The sequence below is a fragment of the Hippocampus guttulatus genome, chromosome 3, assembly GCF_054856545.1.
Source record: "Hippocampus guttulatus isolate MCC_2025c chromosome 3, RoL_Hgut_1.0, whole genome shotgun sequence".
Classification (NCBI taxonomy): domain Eukaryota; kingdom Metazoa; phylum Chordata; class Actinopteri; order Syngnathiformes; family Syngnathidae; genus Hippocampus; species Hippocampus guttulatus.
This window is the reverse complement of record NC_141263.1, coordinates 17,042,547-17,067,338: the sequence shown is the minus strand read 5'-3', so window position 1 is coordinate 17,067,338 and position 24,792 is coordinate 17,042,547. Positions and strand designations below refer to the sequence as shown.

At 40.8% G+C, this 24,792-nt stretch overlaps 2 protein-coding genes across 5 annotated transcripts; both read left to right on the top strand.

The window, feature by feature from the left end:
- Positions 1 to 397: 397 nt before the first annotated feature.
- Positions 398 to 4,297, top strand: rnaset2 (ribonuclease T2). 3 transcript variants are annotated; one of them, XM_086107608.1, is made up of 10 exons: positions 398 to 537; positions 1,245 to 1,316; positions 1,419 to 1,473; positions 1,926 to 1,978; positions 2,459 to 2,516; positions 2,585 to 2,649; positions 2,843 to 2,956; positions 3,049 to 3,094; positions 3,221 to 3,295; positions 3,396 to 4,297. In XM_086107608.1, exons 2-10 carry the CDS (start codon positions 1,252 to 1,254, stop codon positions 3,543 to 3,545), a joined length of 681 nt encoding a protein of 226 aa, XP_085963734.1. In that variant the 5' UTR covers positions 398 to 537; positions 1,245 to 1,251; the 3' UTR covers positions 3,546 to 4,297. The 3 variants fall into 3 exon arrangements, with proteins under 3 accessions (XP_085963734.1, XP_085963735.1, XP_085963733.1); XM_086107609.1 differs by having other exon boundaries at positions 418 to 537; positions 1,228 to 1,316; XM_086107607.1 differs by having other exon boundaries at positions 434 to 588.
- A 1,034-nt stretch (positions 4,298 to 5,331) lies between these two features.
- Positions 5,332 to 20,082, top strand: LOC147207690 (ribosomal protein S6 kinase alpha-2-like). 2 transcript variants are annotated; one of them, XM_086107118.1, is made up of 22 exons: positions 5,332 to 5,946; positions 8,479 to 8,595; positions 8,909 to 8,990; positions 9,773 to 9,853; positions 10,117 to 10,196; positions 10,371 to 10,477; positions 11,366 to 11,403; positions 11,482 to 11,624; positions 12,031 to 12,101; positions 12,660 to 12,748; positions 13,081 to 13,145; positions 13,616 to 13,718; positions 13,833 to 13,978; positions 14,051 to 14,173; positions 14,915 to 15,004; positions 15,118 to 15,276; positions 15,398 to 15,559; positions 16,563 to 16,639; positions 16,750 to 16,835; positions 16,971 to 17,027; positions 17,333 to 17,413; positions 17,727 to 17,873. In XM_086107118.1, the coding sequence occupies exons 1-21, from the start codon at positions 5,842 to 5,844 to the stop codon at positions 17,374 to 17,376; spliced, it is 2,025 nt and encodes a 674-aa protein (XP_085963244.1). In that variant the 5' UTR covers positions 5,332 to 5,841; the 3' UTR covers positions 17,377 to 17,413; positions 17,727 to 17,873. The 2 variants fall into 2 exon arrangements, with proteins under 2 accessions (XP_085963244.1, XP_085963243.1); XM_086107117.1 differs by having other exon boundaries at positions 5,339 to 5,946; positions 16,750 to 16,867; positions 17,727 to 20,082.
- The last annotated feature ends 4,710 nt before the right edge of the window (positions 20,083 to 24,792 follow it).

Sequence of the window (24,792 nt, the reverse complement as noted above, 5' to 3'; positions counted from 1 at the left end):
GGCGTTCTCTGATTACAGTGAAACTCCTCTAGAACGAAACCTACATGGATGAAAATACCCCCTAATAAAATAGGTAAAAAGCCATTTTTTTGCCTGATAATTATTGCTATTTGCAGTCAGTAGAGTGCAATATTTAGTTCACCAAGTCATTTATCAAAATGTATGCTAAATTTTTCATAAATATATAAAAGAAAAGCTAAAGTTAGAAGAGCCATTTGAGAGCCGAAATGAGTCGGCTCTTTCACTGAGTCGATCCAAATGAACCGGATCACCGAAAAGAGCCGAAAATCCCATCACTCGTAGACGTGCAAGCGGGCATGAAAGGGAGTGACAGGTTTACCACGTGACCAAGCATGTGGTTCACGGCATCCGTGATTGGCTGAGCCTGTTGACAAAAGGCGGAAGTACATAAAACAACGTAAACAACCACAGGCGCAACTGAAGCAAAGTCTTGCTGCAACATCTCCGAGTCGTTCATGAACATGAGCTGACAAAAGTCGGCATCCTTCACGAAGCAATTTCGCCACATAGGACAAAGTAAGTTGATGTGACTTTTGCCAGCGCGAAATTGAGGGGAATGAGTTTGGGGTGAGTCACAAAGCGTTCGAATTTCATGTATTGTGTGTAGCCGTGTGTTTCGCGTTGAACTTCGAACCTTTGCCCTACTCACACATTATGGCCAATAAATATAAGACAATCATGTCTGATGAAATCTGAGTATTGGTGTATTTTTAAATGCATGAATGCTCGTTTCAATGTCAGAAGTATTATTTGTACAACTTACAAAATATATTTTTAAATATTTTCAATAATTATTTCCCGTGGTTGAACTGCACGTCATACTGAGTTGTTTGGACATCACATGGGTTATAACGAACATGGGTGATTTCGAATCCATAAGTTTCCTTATTACACCCCTCCCCCCAACCCCAATATTACAGCACTACCTGTTTTAATTTCCTATGCGTTTATTGGGGGGAGGAATAACGGTGTATTGCAAAGATTTAAAGAAGTTATTAAACTAATCTTTATCCTCAGATTCTTGAGTAATAGTCAACAAGTGAAAAGCCTCGTCAAGTACTGAGTAACTGAGAACTCTGGTGTTTATCTTTTGTCATCAGAGCAATAAAATGCAAACCTGTATTTATCTAATGAGAAATCCACCTCTCCTATTTGTATATCTTTATCACGTTTGATGTGAAGTCACAAACAATTCTTCATTCACAGTCTTTCTTGTTTTGAAGATCCACTATGAGTCTCAGGTGTCATCTTTTGCTGGGTCTGGCAGCGGTCTCTGCGTTTGCCATGTCGCCTCCGTAAGTACAGGAAAACACCATCATTCATTGCATTGTTGTCTGTTAAGATTTCCTAAGTTTATTCAGAATTGTATGTGTGGTGTTTGTTTTTTTCCCCCCCAGACACATGTGGACCAAACTCATCCTCACCCACCACTGGCCCAACACTTTCTGTTCTGTGCGTTTCCTTCAGACTTTTTAGTAGAAAATATGTTCAGCATATTAATGCTGGCTCTTTTGATGCTTTTTCTTTTAATCTCTGCCGAGCAAGTGGCAAATGTTGTAAATTTTCCGACGAGCTTTGCCACTTACTCAACTTTAAAACTCGTGAGGTCATGTGACATTTTAAGTCATGAGGCTGTGTGGTTTTGATTGCGACAACACGGTGGCGCAGTGTCTTAACCCTTAACTTGCTATGTGTTGGCTTCTTTTAATGCTGTGTTGTTATTACGATGGCGCTGACATGTGCCTTTTTGAATTCCCCTCATGGGATGAATGTTTCTTTGTAGTGTTGTCCGCATGTGACAATATCACTGCAGGTTAAATGTGTAGATTCATGTCAGTAATTTTAATGCGCAACTGTGATCATTAAAGTGCGCTTTGAGACCGAATGGTTGTGACAAATTTCAGATCGAGTCCTGTCATCATCCGAACATCAGCTACTGGACACTCCATGGATTCTGGTAAGTGTAGTATGTGTGCGTGCGTGCGTGTGATACTTGCAGACAGAAGTGTGTTCTGTTGGAGAGGGAACCAAATGGAAACTAGATGGGTTGGCCACTAATCTGTTTAGCCCACAAATCTTAAAATGAGAACACCCAGTTGTGCATGGATGCTTATAACATTGCTTCCTATGTACACAAAAGGCATAATTCTCATTAAAAGTGTTTATAAATATGACAAAAATTGTGTTAGCGGGCATTTTTCCTTTTTCCGAGATAATCCAGCCCCTTTACTGGCGTGTCATATCAAGATGCAAATAAGAGAACAGGATGGTTGCACATTTTAAAGTTTTGCTTTCTTAGCGGGGGGTCAGAAAATTTGTCATAAGGTTGCGTTTAGGTTGTCCTTCTCTGTATTTAATTTGCTTCACATGTTCAAGAAGGAAATAAGGGACCGTAATAATCATAACCCTTTTTTTAATATATGCCGTCCTTTTGCAGGCCTGATAAAGGGAATCTTTGCAACGCATCATGGCATTTCAACTCATCTGAAATAGAGGTATTTTGTTGTCCTTTGTCAGTGTAAAAAAAGTCATAATGATAATCATATTTCCATTTATTTTCAAGGACTTGCTTCCAGACATGGAGATCTCTTGGCCTGATTTACTGAAACCTGCATCATCTGGATTTTGGTGAGGAGATCATCAAAGTTTTTCTTGGTTTCTTTCCTTTAACTGACATTCATCAGAAATTTCAATTATTTAAATGGTTAAAGATGGAATGTTTGTTTTTGTCCGAGATAATGGTCCATCACCTCGCGTGTGTATTTGTGCACGTGATTTGTTTTTACGTCGCCAAAGTAAATGCTCAACTCTATTGCCACAGGAAGTACGAATGGTACAAACATGGCACATGTGCTGCCAAAGCGCCCGCGCTAAACAGTCAGCACAAATACTTCAGCAAGGCCCTGGAACTGTACCATAAAGTGGACTTGGATAGGTATTGAAAACTCACACATCAACTGGAACAAGTTTCACTCGACACTCTTCGCAGTAGATGATATTTGTCCACCTGTGTCCCTGTTCTTGTAGCATGCTGAGGAAATTTGACATCATCCCATCTGCAAAATATTACAAGGTGAGTATTTCTGTTCAGTTTAATGTATTGGAATGTATAACAATCGCCAATATACAGTGTATATATTTTTTGGGGTGATGTGGCACGGTGCATTGAGGATTGTTCCCCTTCTGTGTCATTTTGTAGTTTTCACAAATCGAAGGAGTCATTGAAAACTTCTATGGCGTCACACCTAAGATACAATGTGTCCATCCAGCTGAGGTATGAGCGTCAAACAGCCAATTGTTGAATGTTGGAGTCACTACAAACGGAATTCAGAGTGAGCTCTTGAGTTCAACTCAATATTTGATGTGTTTTCTAGAATACCGATGTGCAGGTTTTGGGTCAGATCGAGATTTGTTTCAGCCCCGACTTCTCTCTCCTGGATTGTGAGAAAGAGATCTCTTCCGCTGGAGACTCAGCGTTCAGCGTCTGCGACCCTAACGTTCTCATTTACTATCCGCCTCTTTGAAACACTAACATAACGCACGACAGCGTTTACATATGTACACATATTGTACATCCTCATTTTTTTTAACCAATTAAATGTAAGTGTAGCAAGTCGATTTGCACGCAGGCTGAGATAGGCAAGCAAACGGTTTCCTTTTTTTTGTCATGTCGCTACCGTTTATCGTTTCAACTCGGCTACTTCATGAACTTGATCTCTCAGTGATCTACCGTTTTTTTCGAATAGTGTCATGGATATAATTGTGCCACAGTTATGGCAGCTTTTTTATGTTCACTTGTTTTGTATTTTAACAAACATTTCACAACAGGATTCATCTTGTTGAGTTACCTCTCTTCAGCATGTGAAAAATTATGTACATGTCCAACCATGTTTACAGCAGCAGCATTGAAGTGTATGTTGTTATCTCACCTATCAGACTGCGCTCTGGCTAATCTAATGATTTAAGAGTAGCAAGGATAATTTAGTTCAGAGGGATAAAATAGATTATTTAGGGGCAGACCAAGTTCATTGCTAATCATATGCCACTGTTTTTGGATTGTAATGCAACTTTCAGGGAGAGGACTGCAGAGGAACTTTGCCATTGTTGTCATTATAATGCCAGAGCTTGTACTTATTGTGCTCTGTTTTAATATGGTAAATGCATAGGGGCAGGTAATCATAGGAATATATTTCCCTTGTTAATTATCAATTGAAAAATGATTCATTGTGTTTTTGTCATTGGTAACTGTAGAAATAAATTCATGTCCATAAAACTAGAGTGCACTCGCCACTTCATTAAGCGCACTTGCGCAACCTATGTAAATGAAATACAAGAGCTTTATGAAAAATCACGTCCCCCCCCCCCCCCACCACCCAAAAAATAATAATCGGGGCAATGTCCATGAGACATTCATTAAACAAAGTGCTCATTGCTGTAATTTGCAGGGATGGAAAACAGCATTGTATCGGTGGCTCCAGCTCCACGTTACCCTGAACCGGATATGTGGTTATTGAAAATGGATGGATTTCTATTTTTGGTTCAGCTATAATAAATATGGCAACATGAGTGTCAAATTTAAGCATTCCAAATTGCATACTTGATGATATACAGCTCTTGTATTGAACCTCCTGACAATTGTTGCGGCGAGTTAGTGCCGATGCTGTTTTTCAGCCTCTCTTTTCTGCATGCATCTTCTCCGTCTGTATGGATGTTATTATTATGATCTCCTTATAGAGCTTTAATCCTATCTACACAAAGACATCATGCCCATAATCCTGAATCTCCTCCATATGACACAGCATAATGACTATCTTGATGAGTTTTAACATTACCGAAATGCCATACGGGACTCTGGAGTGCACTCAAATCACACAAACACACATTCGGAATTTCATTTAGAGTAATTTGCTGACTTTGGGTGAGCTAGGTAAAGATGTTTTATGAATCATAATCCCATTAAAGGGAAATTCTGTGGGACCGCTTTGGCCGAAGTTTTTACAGTTTTTACTGCTGCCCTGTCTTGTGGTAATGGTATTATTAACAACGTCATATTTCAATGATGGGTTTTTGCTTTGGCTACTTGACACAGGTGGAGTGCAGGATTCCTTCACTACGTAACCTCCCACCCCTGCTTATGTAACACTGCAGCTATGCAAAGCTGCTGATGTGACAGCTCCGCGCACGTCCGCGAGCACTGTGCTTACACAGGGCGGCTCTGCATGGTTCAATCAATCACATTGATTTCAAACATAAATGCAATCATCAACGCGTCACATTGGGTTTCCATTGGTGGTTCCCTTTCCCCCATTCCTATGCCGGTCCAACTCGTTTTCATTCATCGTGTTTTCAGAATCGTGGCAATCAATGTATCCCCTCCCATCAGTGTGAGGTTAAACGAGAAAGGATGCAGGGGGAGACAAACAAGGTGACACCACGTGATGTGGCCAGCTGTTGCTGCATGCTGCTGGGAGGAAGAAGAGGATCAACACACACGCGCGTGCATGGGGAACTGATGTTAGGCTACTCCTCACGCCGTCTTTCGATTCAACGTTAGATTCGAAGCGGTTCGCCTCTCCTTCGTGCGCATGCAAGACGATAAGCAGGCTCTGGGATCAACAGCTCCGTAGCTGAGGCGGCGATCGTGGGGCGCACGGAGATAATGACGAAATTCACACGCCACCTCGACCGCGTCGTGACGGGACGAGCGAGGGGATCGCTTCGCTATTAGAGACGCCACCGTCATCCGCTCGTTCGTTTACCTCCACACGGAGAGGAGATGTCCTTCACATATGGGATGCATGCGCAGTGCTGATCGTTGCCATGGATACCAACACGCGAAAATTCACAGTGAAGAGATGGTTTTCCATCTACCTGAAGAACAAGGCCGCCCGAAACAAGACCACGACGGGATTCTGTCAGCTGGAGGTGGGTCACGTTTGGATCCGTCAGGTGTAATCGACGAGGCTTTAATCCTTAGGATCTCATAATATGTGAGGTAACGCATGCGAAAATTAGGGAGGGAGAATAAAAGTCCGTATGGCACAAAGTGTTGGATTTGAAGCTGAAACGATGCAACCCTAATCGATTAGTTCGTCGTTTATTTGGTTTATGTACCGTATATGCTAACAAGAACATTTGGTTTAATTCCTAATTTCAGTGCATGATAGGATTTTGCAACCTTAAACTTGACAAATTCAAGAGATATTTTCCCCATTTGTGGCATTACACTGAATAAATAATTGAAGACAATACTAATAACATTAGTTGTTTGTAAAACTTCACAATACGTTTTTTGCACTTGATATGTTGTTTAAAGCTTGGATGACATGAATTCAAGGTGTTTAAAATATTCTTTCCATGGCTGGATATTCAAAAACTTCTGTTAAGCAACATGGTAGTGCTGCAATACCTTGCTTGTTTGTCCTTTGATTTGTTGTGGGATGGCGTGAGGTCATTGCTGCTGCAGTGTCACCAAAGTCGTTGTCCGTCCGGGGTCTAGGACACCTCAGCAGAAGGCCACTGCTTTGCCTGAGAGAGAGGCAAGCCTTTCGGAAATGCAATCGGACAGATGAGCAAACAAGCGGGCAGTCCGCTTGATAGATAAATGGATCCAGACAGATTGATTCAGTGGATGCCACAGCAAGGGATGTCTATTTATAGCCCAAACAGATCAGAGCAGGACAGGGTGGCAGCATGCTGTTTAGCGGCTCACTTTGTATTTCGGTATATAAATAGATGAAAAACATTTGCGCTGGAATGCAATACTGTACAAACGAAGCTCGTTTTGTCAGATTGTTTTGTCTCCAAATAGCGTATGTATGCCACTGCCAGTTCACTTACCTGTCAGGCTGCCTGTCAGTGTCAGGAATATGATGCTTGGTTGATTCATGTCCCTGCAAGAAAAGGCCAGAATTACAAATTTGCATTCAGGAGACCAATACTGGAGAGTCATGCGGTTGTTTCTCCTCTGGCTGACTCACCTTTACTGACAACTTTGTGAATACTGAATAAATACTAATGTTTCAACAAAAACAAAAACAGTCATTCAACGGCGATACATGTACAACGCCATGAGCAAGCACTTCAGCAACAGTGGTGCAAAGTGAAGGTTCTCTCTAACATGGCAGAAGCAGCATGGTGAAGATGGCTGTCTCTATCTTTGAAGATCTACGGGGAAGATTTATTGACTTGGTAGGGAATCCCGGTACTTTGTCTCAATTGGCAGTCATGAGTCTGAGTGAACAAAGATCACTTGCGAGGTTGCACAAGGGTCCATTCTTGGGCCACTTCTATTTAACATGAACATGCTGCCCTCTGCTCAAATTAATTGAGCACCACAACATATCTTATTATACTTATGCAGATGACATGCAATTTTATATTTCAGTGTTGTAGTTCCTTACTTTTCATTCAGGGTATTCATCAAATCAATGAGTGGACAGACCGGAATTTTCTCCAGCTCAATCCAGACAAGACATACATCAAAGTCCAAGATCAGTGCTAATCTGGACTCTCTTATTAAAAGCCCCAACCCAAGCCGGATATCTTGGTGTCATTATTGACTCAGACCTGGAATATGGTTATTGTCAAAATGATAAATATCAAACACCCAAAACTGGTGAAGTTCATTTGAGTTGATTTACAAACAAAACCTAGCTTTGTTATTCCTTCAATTTTAGCAATATCCTTCCTGTAACTGGCCAATCTTAGTTCCGTTACAAAGATGTGCACTATAAGATTCAAGTAAAGCACCAAAAGGCATTGGCTCCTGCCAATACAGTGTAAACAAAACCCAGTACAGTACAGGTTGGCACGTGATCATATGCTTCACTAAGTAGAATATATCGACTGAAAAAAGGTCCTTCACCTGATGCTTGACTGCCAGTGTCCATTCGAGGTCAATGGTATTGATGCAGAAATGTCAACTTTCTCCTGGTCATGAAATATACAAATATACATGCATGCCGTATTTTATTGGGTCAACTGAATGTGAAAGTTGCTGGCATTCTTACACAAAGGCTTCAAGGTACTATATGTCCTATTCTTGAATTGTTTTATCGTTTAAAGAAGTCCTGCATCAGCAGAGACACGCTTCTGAATCAATGACCCCCTTAGCCTATCTTAATTATTTATCTTATCAAGACATTTTTGAAAATTCTATGCTTTCCCTTGGGAACGTGCACTATGTCATGGGAAATGTTCCAAATGCTCAAAGCAAGGTCTGTAAAATGCATGCCTGAATGACTTTCAGTATGAAGAACACGAGAGCTCTGACCTTCAAGCATCTTTGGAATAAACTCAAACAGAAATTAAACTCATGAGTACAAGTATTCTTCTGGATGAATAACTCAAAACTTTTTTTGGTCCAGTTTCACCTGCAAAGTAGTGTCCCTATAATTTTGTCCAAATAGTTTAACAACAAAAGTTGTAACGCTCTACTTTTTTTTTTCTCTCCAGGATGACAGCATACTCAAGGAGATTGACATCAGCCACCATGTGAAAGAAGGCTTTGAGAAAGCTGACCCCTCTCAGTTCCAGCTACTCAAGGTGCTTGGACAGGGATCCTATGGAAAGGTACATCTTGAAAATCTGTCTGATAAGCGGATATAAAGATTTTACATTTTGCGCGATCATTTAAATAATAATCCATGACAGCCGGCCAGATGTCGACTCCCATCTGCGTGCTTTTCCACTTGCATGGCTGATCCAGTATGTTGAAATTTAGAGGCAAGAAGCAACAGCCGGCATATTATTGCAAGTATTATTATATTATGGTAACGTTTTCGCAAGGTCACTAATTGAACGTTGAGCCTGATCCGAGAGTCGCCAAAATCACATGCTGCCGTCATGCACGATTGACAACACTGATTGATGAACTCATTTTCAGGTGTTTCTGGTCAGAAAAATCAGAGGTGTGGACAGAGGGCAACTGTATGCAATGAAAGTTCTGAAGAAAGCCACACTGAAAGGTAAGGTTGCAAATTACTTCTTAAGACCCGATAAAAGGGGATTTCAATGGTTTCTACCGGGATGCAATAAATACGTGCAAAAGCTGAGAAAAAAAAATACAGAATTTTTGTGTTGAACTCTTTTACAGAAGCATTGAGATGCCAATGTGGAGTAAAACTATTTTGGTTAATCAGTTGCGAGTATGTTCAAACATGTTTAAGATGTCGACAAGCAAGTTAGACACTAGATAAAAAGCATAAATGTGAGCTAGTCATACAATCATGAAAATATCCCGCATGATGATGGCAACTTGTTACTTTCCAATTCCCGGTGCGCTTAAAATGACAAATATTGATTGATTGCTTCGGTCTCCACGGTTTTTCTGAACTCTGCGCGCCCTACATTCAAGGGGATTTGAGCAAACGAGGTTAGTTTGTACCTTACATTCAGATAAACTGGTATTGAATGAGATTATTGTCAATGAGGATGCAGTGTTATTGTGAAAGAACGAGCCTGAGTTGTCTTGCATTGAACTCGTTGTCCTTTCACTACGATATTCCTTAAATCCTCTTAACTTGCACCCCACTGAATTTAAGTGGCCTTGTCTTGAGATGGATGTGATGAGGTAACGTCGCAACCGTGTTTCTTTATTTCACAGTACGGGGTGGGTCTAATCGTTCTTTGTAATTGTCATTTTTCATCAATATCATTTTATCTTGCAATGGACATTATGGACATTTTATGACAGATTTAGCACAAGGATGTTAAATTAATATTAAATCTTTTCCTATCGCCCTCCAAGTCCGAGATCGTGTGCGATCCAAAATGGAAAGAGACATTTTGGCAGAGGTCAACCACCCATTTATCGTGAAACTACACTACGGTAAGTCTGGATTAATTCACCGACCCAATGTATCAAACAGATACGTGTTTTGTCCTTGCTTAAAGCTGTTATTTAACAATTTTACCATGCTGGAACATGCTCACTTTTTCACCTTTTCAACTCTAAATACATGCTCAGAAAGAACGCGGTGATTATCCTAAAACCCTAACGCAGTTGTTAAGCCCCGATGTGTCATATCTGGTGTGTGTGTGTGTGTGTGTGTGTGTGCGTGTGTGTGTGCGCGCGTGTGTGTGTGTGTGTAGCCTTCCAGACAGAAGGGAAGCTCTATCTAATCCTAGACTTTCTCCGAGGGGGGGACCTTTTCACTCGTCTGTCAAAAGAGGTTAGTTTGGTATTTGTCAGCTTTAAACAATGTCAAGCCAGTTTCGTTCAGTATTTGTGTAGAACACCGATTTAAGAAACTTCAGAAGACTGTACTGGAGTACACTTTGTCACTGCATGCATCAATGCATTGGACTTTTTTTTTTTTTGATATGTCAATTTTTTTTTCTTCCAGGTGATGTTTACCGAAGAGGATGTCAAGTTTTACCTGGCAGAATTGGCTTTGGCCTTGGACCACTTACACAGTTTAGGAATCATCTACAGGGACCTCAAACCTGAAAAGTATGAATGCCCTTAGTTCTTCTTTTAGCTGCCTCGGCCAGTGGGGTTGGTGTTTGTTGCCCGCTTCGTATGATCATTTGTCAGCAAGAATCCACAATCCACATTTTTACAATGTCGGATTTAGTGGTGGGGTGTTATATCGTTGCATTTATTGTGTAAGAGGTATGACCTTTCAAACTGTCAGCCTGCCAGCAGGGATGACGAAATCTACCGTGTATAGTTTAATGGAAGGCAACTGAGTAATGATATGCCTCTTCTGCAGAAGTTCGAGAACATGAAAGTAAGGTAGTTGTACTTTATAATGGAGCGGCCCGGTAGGCCAGTGGTCTGTCTTACAACATGCTTTATTAATGAAAGATATGATGAGATTGGCTGCTTAACTGACGAGAAACAAACCCAGGGCTCGAACCGATTACAACAACTACCTTCACTGTATTGATGAGTTGTGGCTTTAATCTTTTTTTTTTTTTTTTGTAACACCTTTGCCGATCTGTCAAAATATGTCCTGACATGAAATCAGTTTGGGGGGCAAAAAGGATTGGGGACAGTTGTACTGACATCATTGATGAATCGACTTTGATTCCATTTCATCACATTACAGTCGGGTACAAAAAAAACATCAACTATATTTTCCCCCCCCCAACCACTAATTTACAGTCAAGTAGTGCATTAAATTTTGCTTCAATCTCTTCAAGACATAATTAATAAAACATCCAACACAAATGTTGTCGTAGTCATTTAATATGTTAATCATTTATGAGGCCCATCCTTATACTGCACTAGTTTGAGCTATTAAACATTGTGATTTAGATTGTCCTTGGCAAAGCTCTGTATCATTCGATTCTTCAGTCCTTTAATTAATTTGACAATTTCGGTCTTTCTCGACAGCATTCTTCTGGATGAAGAGGGACATATAAAGATAACTGGTAAGTACAACCAAGTGTTCCTAACTTGATTTTACTTTTCCTCCTCGTCCTAAATCGGAACCATTTCTCTGTCACCAGACTTTGGTTTGAGTAAGGAAGCCATTGACCATGATAAAAGAGCATATTCCTTCTGTGGAACGATCGAGTATATGGCTCCAGAGGTGGTTAACAGGAGGGGCCACACACAAAGTGCAGACTGGTGGTCATTTGGAGTACTAATGGTAAGATGTTTTTGCTTTTAGCCCGATTGTTGAATCTCTTCATTTGCCGTTTTTTTTTTTTTTTCTGGCAGAAAATATGCTGAAACGCCATATCTGTAAGATGATATTCTGTCACTTTCAGTCATCATGGCGTTTGCCTTTTTGTCAGCCGATGGCTTAGTTAACATTCACTGATAGATGGCAGCCACATCAGGGCACCGGGAAAGGGTGTCGTTACTTTGTCATGGAACGAACAGCATCGGAAAGCCTTTCCTGTGCAAACTATACCAGTTTGGAAAAACAAAAAGGAGTGCAAAAATGTGCATTGCTGATTGCAGGATGAAAGAAGCATGAGCATTTCAATAATATAAATTAGCTCATACTAAGTACAATTTGTTCTAATGACTCCTTCTTGTCCGTCTTGCAGTTTGAGATGCTGACAGGATCGTTGCCATTCCAAGGCAAAGACCGTAAAGAAACAATGGCCCTTATTCTAAAGTAAGATGAAGAAGCGATACACTTTCATTGGGGATGGGAATAAATGAGTTGATGAATTGATTGTTCATAAACCAAATCTTATAACAGTAGAGACAAATTGAAGCACGCTCCACCCTTGACTGCAAAAGAAAAACAGCCTGGTGCTGTTGTTTTTATTCAATTGGTGGCCTGAAGATCAGCAACATGACTTAATCTATGGAAAATTTAACTACATCCATGAAGACCTCCGCTATGGAATCTCCTGTGGGCAAGCATTACTATGCCCTGCTATAGAAACAAGAGCAGTGAAGATTTTGAGCGATGTTCCCATCCCAAAAGAAATGACTGTACATATCTTATTTAAATTTGGTAAGATTGTGTGATATTTTCCTCAAGGTCAAATGTCCATCCCTAAGTTACCTTATTGTAAATGATTCATGATTGCAATGTTTTTTTTTTGTGCTAGTTTTTGTGTTTTGTCTTTTGCATGCAAGTATGGTTGCACCTCGTGACCAACGGTAAACTAACTACCATGCATGCCTCAATAAGTACAGTGTGTTTCTTTTTCTGTCTTTGAAGGGCCAAATTGGGGATGCCGCAGTTCCTGAGTCCTGAGGTACAGAGTTTATTAAGAGCACTCTTCAAGAGGAACCCTGCTAATCGTCTAGGTATTGACTACATTGAAAAACTTTAGACCTTATGAGTCAGCAACCATCAATCTTTTCAGACATACAGCATCACTGTGGGCCATTTCATTTCCCTTCCCATGGTACCATTACGTATTGTACAATTACGGTCGTTTCCATCGCAGTAAAACTTTTGAAATTGAAAACTAAACCACGAGTAGAATTAAGTTTAAATATACTGCGGTATGGTGGTGTTCTAATGTACCCGTAAAAATAATCATTCTCAATGACATTTTTTTTTCTACATTTTGTATCGTGGTGGGGGCATTCCCTGAGCACTGTTTGCCCAACTTATTTAAATTTGTGATTCACAGGTGCAGGACCAGATGGGGTGGACGAAATAAAAAGTCACTGTTTCTTTGCGTCGATCAACTGGAATGTGAGCACACAGACTTTTTAATGCGCCATACGCCAAGACATACGCCAAATTGTATTATGCACTTCGATGAGAAACTTTATATATATATATATATATATATATATATATGACTGTACAGCGATTGGCCGCGGAGGCTGTTGCCATTAGTCTACAGTCCCAAAGCCAATCAGGCTGTTGAACACAACGCACTATTTAAAGATAAAAAATAAAACTGCACGAAAAAAATCCAGTCAACAGGAAAGCTGTCAAAGATGAATCGTGTTACCGCAAGAGATTTCTGCGTATATATTATACATGTAAAAACATCACATTCTATCATTTTCTTTACTAGATGGTTCCATTTCTGGGTCAAATGTGTTTTGAAGAAAATTATTTTGCACTGAGAATACTGACAATAAAGTACATTATATGGAAGCTAATTCTATTTTAATTACAATTGTACTGTTTTTGTTTTGTTTTGTTTTTTTTAGAAGTTGTACAGGAAGGAAATCAGGCCACCGTTCAAACCAACAGTCGGAAGACCTGAGGACACTTTTCACTTTGACCCAGAGTTCACCTCCAGAACGCCTACTGGTAGCCACAAAACACACTTGTCAAAATTCACATGCCTGCATTCTAAACCAAATGAAATAAAAAAATCAAGGTGTCTGGTTGTGCATGTGGTTGCGGATGTGTTTGCCAATCTAGACTCTCCTGGCATCCCGCCCAGTGCAAACACACACCAACTGTTCCGTGGTTTCAGTTTTGTTGCCACTAATCAAAGTCAGGAACCAAGTGTGGCCAACGTTCCGCCTTCCCGCCCGGAAGGGAACACCATTAATCCTCTTGCACAGGTACGCATTGCCCGACCAGAGCACTCTCAATCGATGAGACCAATTAAAATAATTTTACGTGTGTGTCTGTAGCATCTCCGTGGCGATGTGGCCTTCAGTGACGTTTATGAACTGAAGGAGGAAGTTGGCCAGGCAGCCAACTCGGTCTACAGGAAATGTCTTCATCGAGTGACTGCTGTGGAATATTCAGTGAAGGTAAACTGACAACGGGACCTCGAAAGTCACATGTCACTATACGAGTCAAAATGCGTGGGTTTTCTCCGGGTACTCCGGTTTCCTCCCACATTCCAAAAACATGCGTGGCAGGCTGATTGAACACTCAAAATTGTCCCTCGGTGTGAGTGTGAGTGCGGATGGTTGTTCGTCTGTGTGTGCCCTGCGATTGGCTGGCAACCGGTTCAGGGTGTCCCCCCCCTACTGCCCGAAGACGGCTGGGATAGGCTCCAGCACCCCCCACGACCCTTGTGAAGATAAGCGGATCGGAAAATGGATGGATGGATGGATGGATGGAAGGATGGATGGGATGTCAGGGGCCATGCGAATGGTTAGTGCAGTGCCACTTCAAAAAAATATGCGGTAGCAACATCACCATGAGGACCAGCATTAAATTACAGGTTCAAAGCAAAGATATTGTACTTAAAAATGTACTGTACTCAATTAAAGGAAAGTTTTAGCCACTGTACAAGTAACATTACTTAATCACACATTAGAGGGTGCCTGCATACCACTAGTGGCAGCGCCTACTGAAAGCCATACAACACTGGGTCCGTGAGGTTTAGAAAATATTTGTTTTATTATGTAGATTAGAATATGGCCTATACTGCTACTACAACCCAAATAAACATGTTTAAATAGATTTTTTTAATTGCATATACATCTATGTTTAAGTAAATTGTGTATTTTGTGGACATGCTGATCAGTGCATATGATTTTCAGATTATTGACAGAGGAAGGAAAGATCCATCTGAAGAGATTGAGATTCTTTTAAGATACGGACAGCATCCTAACATCAACACGTTAAAGGATGTAAGTGAAACATTGTTGAATGATGAAAGCAATCTGAATCTAAACAATCAATGATTCACTTTTGCAGTCCTCTTTAGTTCTGTAAACATCTGCGCATGTGCTTCCGTCTTTAGGTGTTTGATGATGGCCAATGTGTGTACCTGGTTCAGAATTTGTTGAGAGGAGGTGAGCTGCTGGACAGAGTGTTGACCGTGCCAAATTTCATTGAGAAAGATGCATCCGACATCATCTGCACACTAGCCAAGACTGTGGAATATTTACATTCCCAGGGGGTAAGATTAATGCAGCAGCTGTTTCTTTAACCCCGAGAAGAGAATGGAATTGTGTCATAGGACATGTTTTAAATCACAATTTAAAAAACCGTCATGTAAATATAAGCTATGCCTTTTTCAGGTTGTGCATCGGGACTTGAAACCCAGCAACATTCACTACTGTGATGACAGAGGACTTCCAGAATGCATCAGGATATGCGATTTTGGTTTTGCCAAACAGCTGAGAGCTGAAAATGGCTTATTGATGACGCCATGTTACACAGCAACATTCATGGCACCAGAGGTCAAATTAAAGTGGCAATAACTATGCATGAATAAATGAATAATTTTTTTTTAAATTATACTGTATTGCCAAACGTATTCGTTCACCTGCCTTGACTTGCACGTGAATGCACTACTAAGCTATGTGGAAAGCTCTCTCAGAAAACCGAATGTGTCACAATCCGTTACAACCAGTCAGCACTCCCACCTCTGCCAGTCAATCACGGCGGCACTGCTGATGACTCACTCATTGCGTGCTGTCACGGGTGTGCGTAGAACCCAAGTACAGTACACCAACTCATTGGAAATGACTTCTAAAGAACTGCGACAAGTCCAGTCACAAATGGCTGGCACAAAGTTCACTGCAAAGTCCAGATACAGTCCAAATAAAGAGCCTTTAAAGATTGGGAAGGGATTTAGGGGCCAGGTCATGTCATGCTCCATGATTGAAAGGAAGCAGGACAGGGGAACTCACATTTCGTTGTCATCGTTGCAAAATCCCAGCCATGGGGACAGGATAATGCGCTAAGACAGAACTCATGGCCGAAAGGCGAAGGGAATTTCTGGTACGATGACGGCACTGACCGGGTCGGCAATGGAACATCGATCCACGAAGAGGTGTTGGTCGCCCTTGGGTTCTACATATGCGAATGACATTACAGTCTGGCAATGAGTAAGTCCATCAAGAGAGCTTTAAATAGGTGAAGGGGACTGACTGCGAGCGGAAGTCAAGTTAACATGCAAGTTAAAGTAGGTGACCAAATACTTTTGGTAATAAGGTGAGCATTGTAGTCCTCTATTAAATGTATATTCAAAATGTCCTGCACTCTGCATGCCATCATTTGTCAGAATTCGGTCGAGTATTGTGATTTCTTACAGCTAGAAAGCCCCTGATTAATTCTTTTTGAGTAAGTTAATAAAGTTAAGCTTCTATGTGTTATTAGTATTTGAATGTGTGAACCTATCACGACATAAATGAACCACATAGGATATTATTTGGACATTCCCTTTGTGTGTGTGTGCAGGTTCTAAAGAAGCAGGGTTATGACGCTGCATGTGACATTTGGAGCTTGGGAATCTTACTGTACACCATGATTGCTGGGTAAGCTTCCAAGTTAATTCTGTGACGTTTATGTGGCTCTATGATCATGTGTCTCCCCCTGTTTTGAATGTCTCTCTGTCCTGAATCACACCCTCCTATTTACTTTTAAGTTTCAGTCCTTTTGCCAGCAGTCCCGAAGACTCGGCAGAAGAAATTCTCGCTCAAATTGGTTGTGGTAAATTCATCATCAGTGGAGGTAACTGGGAGCTGGTGTCAGATGCTGCCAAGGTTCGATGCACTTGTGTGCTATTGTACGGATGTAAATAAATACTGCTTGAATTTAGTGGTTCAGTCCAGCATGACAGCGCAAGTATGCGTATGTGTTTAACAGGACATTGTGACCAAGATGCTCCATGTGGACCCCCATCAGCGCCTGACTGCCCCCCAGGTATTTGTAATTCTATTTTTTTCACCTACACCACCACCAAATAAAATGATAATAGAAAGAAGTTTCACCAAAAAAAAAAAAATCTGATAATGAAGTCAACTGAGCATTAACTTTTAAAGACAGATTTTTTTTTCCTCAGTGGTGTGCAGGTGTACAGAATATTGTGACTGTCATCTTGTATAAGAAGTAAAAGCATTGAGAATGCTTAATATTTTCTCTTCCCATTATGTACACGCGCATCTTTGTTGGTGTATTTGCGAAGACGGCCTTGGCATTACCATACGATTTGTTTTTGTTCTTTTAAGGTCCTTCGCCATCCCTGGATTGTGGGGAGAGACCAGCTCTCTGATAGAGTCCTCACAAGACAAGATATGCTCACTGTCAAGGTAGGCCTTATTTTATGTGCTCTCCTTAGCTCTTAATAACAGCCAAGTTCTGCTTCAAACATCAGGTCATACTATACCAGTCTACCATTTGTTTGTGTGTGTGTCAGGCTGCGAATTTAATGACAAATACACCACTCTGTTTGGCTCATAAATGAGTAAAGCTAAGTGTAATGTCAGTGCTTCACCAGCAATACACCTCAACGCACGACACTGCCAATTTACACGAATCACATGTCCTCTAGGGGGCGGTGTTTACCACATATTGAGTTATTCTGGTTTTCCTTTTAAAACGTGTTTTCTTTATGTCCACCAGGGAGCGCTGTCTGCCACCTATTCGGCCTTGAGGCGCTGTACTCCAGCTCCGCTCTTAGAACCCGTTAAGTCCTCCAGTTTGGCCCAGCGGAGGGAATTGAAGAAAGTTGGGAGTACAGTCATTCATTCAGACCTTAAAGAAAAAGGGTAGATAAAGCAGACAAATCTGATTTGTAAAAAGAAAAATAATTCTTTCACACATGCCTCTGGAATTAGATATCTAAAATTCTGGTTCCAAATTGTAAAGTTGCAGTGGCCTTTGTCAGATGCAGCAGTTTGCGCTCAGTTGCCATTTAAAAAAAAAAGGACACACACTGGACTCTCCCTAAGGTACAAATGCACAACGTAATGCTTAATTGCATCATACTGAGAGATGTTTCAAATATTGTCGATACCTTCCAGCTAGTATGCGTTTTGAGAGTTGGGGATGGATGTAGAAATGATGCATCTGTACCTTATACGTGTCCAGTGAAAGCAATAACAGTTTCGAGTATATTTCCTCATAATTAAGACCAACTGACATTGACTGCATGGTTGAAGACTCCAAGTCATGGTTTCCTAACGTTGGCATACCGGGTTTCAAAAACACATTTCCTAGAACATCTCTTCAATGTGAATGTTTGTTTAGTCTTCTATGGCTCAGTATTAAAACTTGTAGTGAGATGCAGCTTATTCGTCATCCAAAATCGGGTTCAGCAGATTTTGTTTGTTTGTTTATTGAACATAAAACATATATAGAGTAATAATTTGACAGAAAATAAGGTAGATAAAAAAAGTAAAAAGAAAGAAATCAATCTTCATTCAACACAGTTATTATGTTCAAGGGAGTAGGAAGAAGTAAAAAACTTATCTAGTCCTACCCCGTTATGTGATTGTATCTAATAAATCATTTTTATATCAATCAGAAAAGAAAAAAGTAAGAAGAAAGAAGTCTCCATTAAGGCTCATACTTTACCCTTAACCGTGATATTTTTACAACTTTTGGTTTGTATCGGGATTATATATGTATAATATGTATAATAGATGGTAGACAGAACCATGAAAAAGTACTCAGCTTTTTCCATTCTTATTCATTCGCTCAAATCCACATGCTTTTCTTCTTTATGTGTACATAATTAACGACACCAGTGCAGTCACAACAAGCTCATACCATTCGATGGTGTGTGCGTGTTTGTGGTTGGCCTCCTTCGCTGCATCTTAGGACCCTTACAGTCCCGAACAAAAAAAAGACTTTCAAGTATCCGCTGATGTCTTATGGACCAATTAGCTGTGAAAACCTTCCATTAATCCAGCCGTGTCGTATTCCTTTATGACAACGTTATTTGGCTTACAAGTAGTCATTGTTAGCATGGCTCGACAATGAACACCACACCCATAGCGACCCTTTTTAGAACGAATAACCCTGCAATTACTGTGTATGATCCGCTATGGCTGCCATTCAGGCTTCTGTTTTTGCTTGTAGCTTTGAAAGCTAACTCTATAATTGCCGCAGCACTGAGTGTAAATAATCCGCTGTATTAAGGCAATCACAAATGCGAGGTAAGATTAAAGCAGTTTTTGAAAATGAGAAGCCCCCTTTGCTGTGCAATGTGTCAACCGGAAAGTAGTTCAAGAGCCACGCAATAATATTCTCTTTATGTGTAACCGATTACAATAGTTGTGATGAAGCATTGCTGTTGCGTTCACATTATTTTCACTATACACCCAGTTATTAGGTTCGCCAGCACAACTTAATGAGATCCCAAAAGAAGAAAAAAAAGAGGTGAACCAAAAATTGTCATTTTACTTTTCTCAATAATAAACAATAATACCTAATATTAGTTATCATAGAGGTATTCTTTGGACATTATGTTGATTATTGTTGCAGTCCGCGATGGTGCAAAACTGCTATGCATTAAAATGAGATATACCGCAGTACGCATGTAGCTTTGGAGCTCTGGGATTGGATGTCGTTAGATTGCGCCGGTGTACCACATGTACCCAAATTTAGTGATTCATCTGAATAAACGCATTTCCACTGCACAGTTGAGTCAGGTAGCATAAAGCTGGTTATGACCGATATGGTGATACGTTTTAATGATCAAGACATGTTTGAGGTAATGCTGTGAAGATGGTGCTGTTTATTTATGTAGACTGCACCTGGTGTTGCACTAAATCACCTGGCCAAGGTTCAGTTGTTATTAATGTCATGTGTAACAAGGAGCAAGCTTGGAGACTGTAAATATTGTGTGTGCAAACTGTACATATTATATTGTATGATTCATCCATTTATGGGTGCAGATACCGTCTATACCGGGCTAATCATCTAAATGGTTGGTTAATATGCCAAAGTTTTACAAATAAAAGCTAACATTACAGACAGTGGTATTCTTCCTCTCTGTCAGCCTTCAGATGGACTTGTGGGTTTGTACGATGAGTGTAACAGCCGTTTTAAAAATGGACACTTTATTGTTGAAATTCAATCCATCATTCTGCAATGTCATGTCCTTTTATCATTTAAAAGTTCTGAACTGGTGCATGTTGAGTCTCAGAATGTACCACAATATGGAATAATATAGTCAATATTTGTTTTAACAATCATGTAAAATAGATCATCCAAAGTAGAGGTAATACAGTCTTAGAATATCTATCTATCTATCTATCTATATATACACACACACACACACACACACACACACAAAATTTGTTCTGGGACTGCCTTGTTACATCCGGCACCGGGTATCTTCAGTCTGCGTAGGGTACAATGAAATCTGGGCAAAGTGGAGTGTGCTGCCCAGCCCAGCCCAGTGTCAGCAAGGTTTGTCTCAGCAGCACATCAGACAGGATAATGAACCAAAACACAGCTACAAAATGCCAAATAATGGCTAAGGACAAAACATTGGACTCCTCTTAACACAACTGAAATTTCATGGGCAAAGCTGAAACATGATGCCACTGGGAAAATGCACGCTTTTACACCTGAGAAAGTTACTCAAAAGATGTGCGCCACAATACAGCAAATCGACAGGTGCATGTCTCATTGAGAGTCATACAAACAAGTTCTACAAATCATTTGTTTGAAGCGATTGCAGCAAATTTAAGCAGCACAAATTACGACTACCATTGTATTCTCAAAGAATTTTGAGAACCACAAAAGAAGCTATCCCTGATTTTCACGAATTAGATTTTCAGTTATTACTCTTGTCATCACATGAATCCCGTGACCGTTGTGTGTGTGTGTGTGTGTGTGTGTGTGTTTTTTACTTTCTTTAGTGGAAGGGCATCACACATTTTTGTGCACACAAATGTACAAATAAAGGCTCTCCCTGAATAAATATTTGAACCCAAGTAAATCGCCACTGACCATAATACGAGGAAGTAACATACCTGTATTACTAATGTTTGCCATCTTTTAGCATGAGAAGCCACTAGATGGCAGCCAATAACACTCCAGCGACCTCATTTCATTTCCTTACACTTCTCACTTCAATGCCAAGATCCATTTAAAAAAACAAAACAACAACAACAAAAAAAACCCCACACACACAAGAAGAAAGTCTTTAATTTGTATCAACCACCAGGCTCGCACTTGCTTCCATAAAAGCTTTTAGCAGGCTCTGAGCTGATGTGGCAGGTGGGTGTGCCTGGCTCATCAGGCCTGACATTTAGGGGCTGTAGTGCTCCGAGCGAACGGGAGTGGAGGATATGAGTAGATAGCGATGACAAGGCCCCCTGCGAGGATGATTGCAGTGGAGTGACAAGGGGAGAGCAAACAACAGAAGGTGTCGTCAGGCGATGGGGATAAAAGGCAAAAAGAAGGGAAAAGGAGCTTGGACAAAAACAAAAACTTTCAACCTGCAATTAGTCCAAGTGCAATGCCTTTCATACTTTCTACGTTAATTCCATCTTTATCTGTATCTGACATAATCTGGTTAAAAGCGCGCTGCACTTAATTTGCTTCCCTTACTCAAACGACAACACTCACAGCACTTTCTCAACATAATGATCCAAATGTGAATGCTTCATGTCATCTGAATTGATATTCCTCTCACTGGTTGTGCTATGCCGCGACTTGATTTTTTTGATGCTGCATGGGCCAGCCGCACATATAAAGCATGCTATATAGTGATTTTTAACTCATCTATTTTGAAAATATGAAAGGTCTAACACATGACAATGAAAAAAAAATTCTTACTGCTCTTATCGTGTATGTACCAACACAGTACGACACACTCATAAACTCAAAAGAAGTATATCGAAGTATACTTTTGGAAGAAGCTCTTATTCGAAGCCACTGGTGTCAAATGCAAGGCCCGGGGCCAGATCCGGCCCACCACATCATTTTACATGGCCCGCACAAGCCAATCATGTGTGTCCACTTGCATGATCCTTGCTAAAATGTGCACCATAATGTCAACTTGTCATGTGTAATAAATAAGAAATTAGGTTTTGCAATCATTTTGCCATCCTGTTTCCACTCACTTGAACAAACTATTATAGTTGACTCATTTCAAAACGAGAAATCCAATCATTTGTTGTGAACAACTAATAATGCAATAAGACGATTGAAAATGTTTGTGATCGGCCCTCCGAGGGAAGACGTAACTCCGAAGTGGCCCGAGACAGAAATGAGTTTGACACCCCTGTTCTAAGCTGATTGTTTTTACAAGTTAAGGTAGAGTTTTGGAGAGTAAGCTCAAAGGATAACAAAATGTTCTTGTAAATTGTGTTTTCTTAGGTAGATGGTTCTTAAAGGTGGCTTCATGAAGATATCACGCATTTCAAGCTGCAAACATTTATCACATGGCAGAAATTGTTTTCATTTTCTGAACATTTTTCTTGTTTTAAGACCTGTTGTGATCTTTCGGGGGGTAGAATTATAGGCTACTTTTGAGTTTCCTAGCCTTGCAAATTTTTCATACCTCCAGGGCATTTTTTTTCACTCAAAATAAGACAATCTCACTCATTTTGTTTGTTTTTTTGGTTTAATATTCCAGTGTAAAAAACGTGTGCTTTATGAAAGGTATGGAGACCACCTATGGCAGCAGCTAAATACACACACACACACACGCACACGCACACGCACACACACGCACACATGCGCACACACGCACACGCACACACGCACACACACACACACACACACACAAAGAAACAGTGCTACAGACATCCTGTGGCACTAAAGTCAGCCACTCGGACATTCACGGAATCAGACGTACAAATTTGCAACAGACGGCCGGTGACAAAGAGATTATCACCGTGACAGAAGAAGTGTGTGCAGCTGTGGGTGGTGGTGGAGTGTACAACAGACGGGTGGGGGTGGGGAACCTTCGTCTTTGTACATCATTACATTGGACTCTCCGATCACAACCAGATCCACGTTCAAAGTTGTTGAAACAAGCTGAGACACAAGTAGCCGACTCCATATTCAGAAGTCCATTAGAACTCCACTAAAATGGCATGACATTGCTAGAGACTGCAGTACAAAAGAACCAAACTAGAATAAAGAAGTGTCACAAAGACAGGTACACAAAATTAAAAAGATGTATTCCTCTTATAATTATAATAATGTAATATTGCAAGTTGTGTTTCTGTAACTACAGCGGACGTTCATAAGTCAAACACCTCAAAAGAGGTACAATTAGGATTTTAACCAAGATTTTCTGGGGAAGAAAAAAAGTGAAAATTTCAAACTCAAATCCTTACAATTTTTAAAGAAAACGTATTATTCACTGAAATTGCAGCACCACCTACGAAACACAACAGGCCCTGATTTCATGCCCAGTGCAAGTCCAGCACAAAGTGTAGTCAAACTCACGCATGGGTGGAGTTTTCTTTCTTTTGATATTTTCATAGATGGGCGCCGGTAGAAGGGAAAGGGGCGTTTGCGCCATTGTGCAACTTGTGTGTGGGACCACAGCTGACTTGCTTGCCCTCCAATAGAAGGTCCCCCTCTTTCCTTTAAATTCAATGCGGAAGTGGAAGCAGACGCATTGGACTCCATGCTGGAGAGCGGTGCCAGTAGGTGTCAATTTGAGTCTTGACAAATTCTTTCTATATTTGTGTACTGCGATTGGCTCGGGAGCAGTTTAGGATGGAAAGTCAGCTGGGATAGGTTCCCGCACACCTCAACGCGGATGCGCCTCATGATTTATTTATTTTTTTAATGGATGGATGGCTTGCCTGAAGTTTAATATTTCTGCACAAATGACAATACTTTCTCACAGCCGAAATACACGAGTACTCACCAGTCAGGAGAAGGGACGCTGTGCAGAAAGTCAATTAATCTTTTCAGTGGTAAGGCCCCCCTCCTCACCCTTCCTCCACCTAGCTTAAAAGCTTCATTTGCCTCCTATGGAGAAAAGATACAAACACCATTAGTGAGATGATGGCAGTATGGGGAAAGGAGCATCTCACAGTTGACTGAGTTGAGACAGTATAGTACTCACACACACACCTCCCAAAAACTGTCTGGACAAAAATAGGTGACAGCATCTTCCGCATGGGTGACCTCGAAAAGGTTCTGACTTGATTATAAAAGGTGTGCAACTTTAAAAGCGGAAGTCTGCTTGGAAGCTCTGAAGGGTGGCAGAAAGGTGGGCTTAAGTTTAGATTTGGATTTTAGTGCTGGGGTTTTATGCGGGGAGACCATTATGTCCATATTCGAGCCCCCCGCCACCACCACCATCTGCATGTGTCACATGTGACCCCAGCTAGATAAATGGTACTCGTGTGTTTACGTGCACACGTTTGGGCGTGTGAAATGCCACTGAGCATCCAGACTCTGCTTGACTGAGCTCGGCGAGCTATCAGAGCACAATTGGGGGTCTCTCTGTGTGAAAGAGGTCAATACACACACACAAACACAACTAAAAAGGAAGTTTGGACGAACACGCATGAACCCTCTAATATAGTCAAAGGCTATGCAAATGAATTTTCCTTCGCAAAAGCATGGATGCTAGCCTTGACTGCAGTATTTATGTGGTTGTTGCTTGACATTTCAAATCCAGAACTTTTAAAGTTGTGCACAAACACTGAATGGGCAAAGGTTTCTGGTGTCCCTGCTGTTGTCAACGCATGGGGCTTTA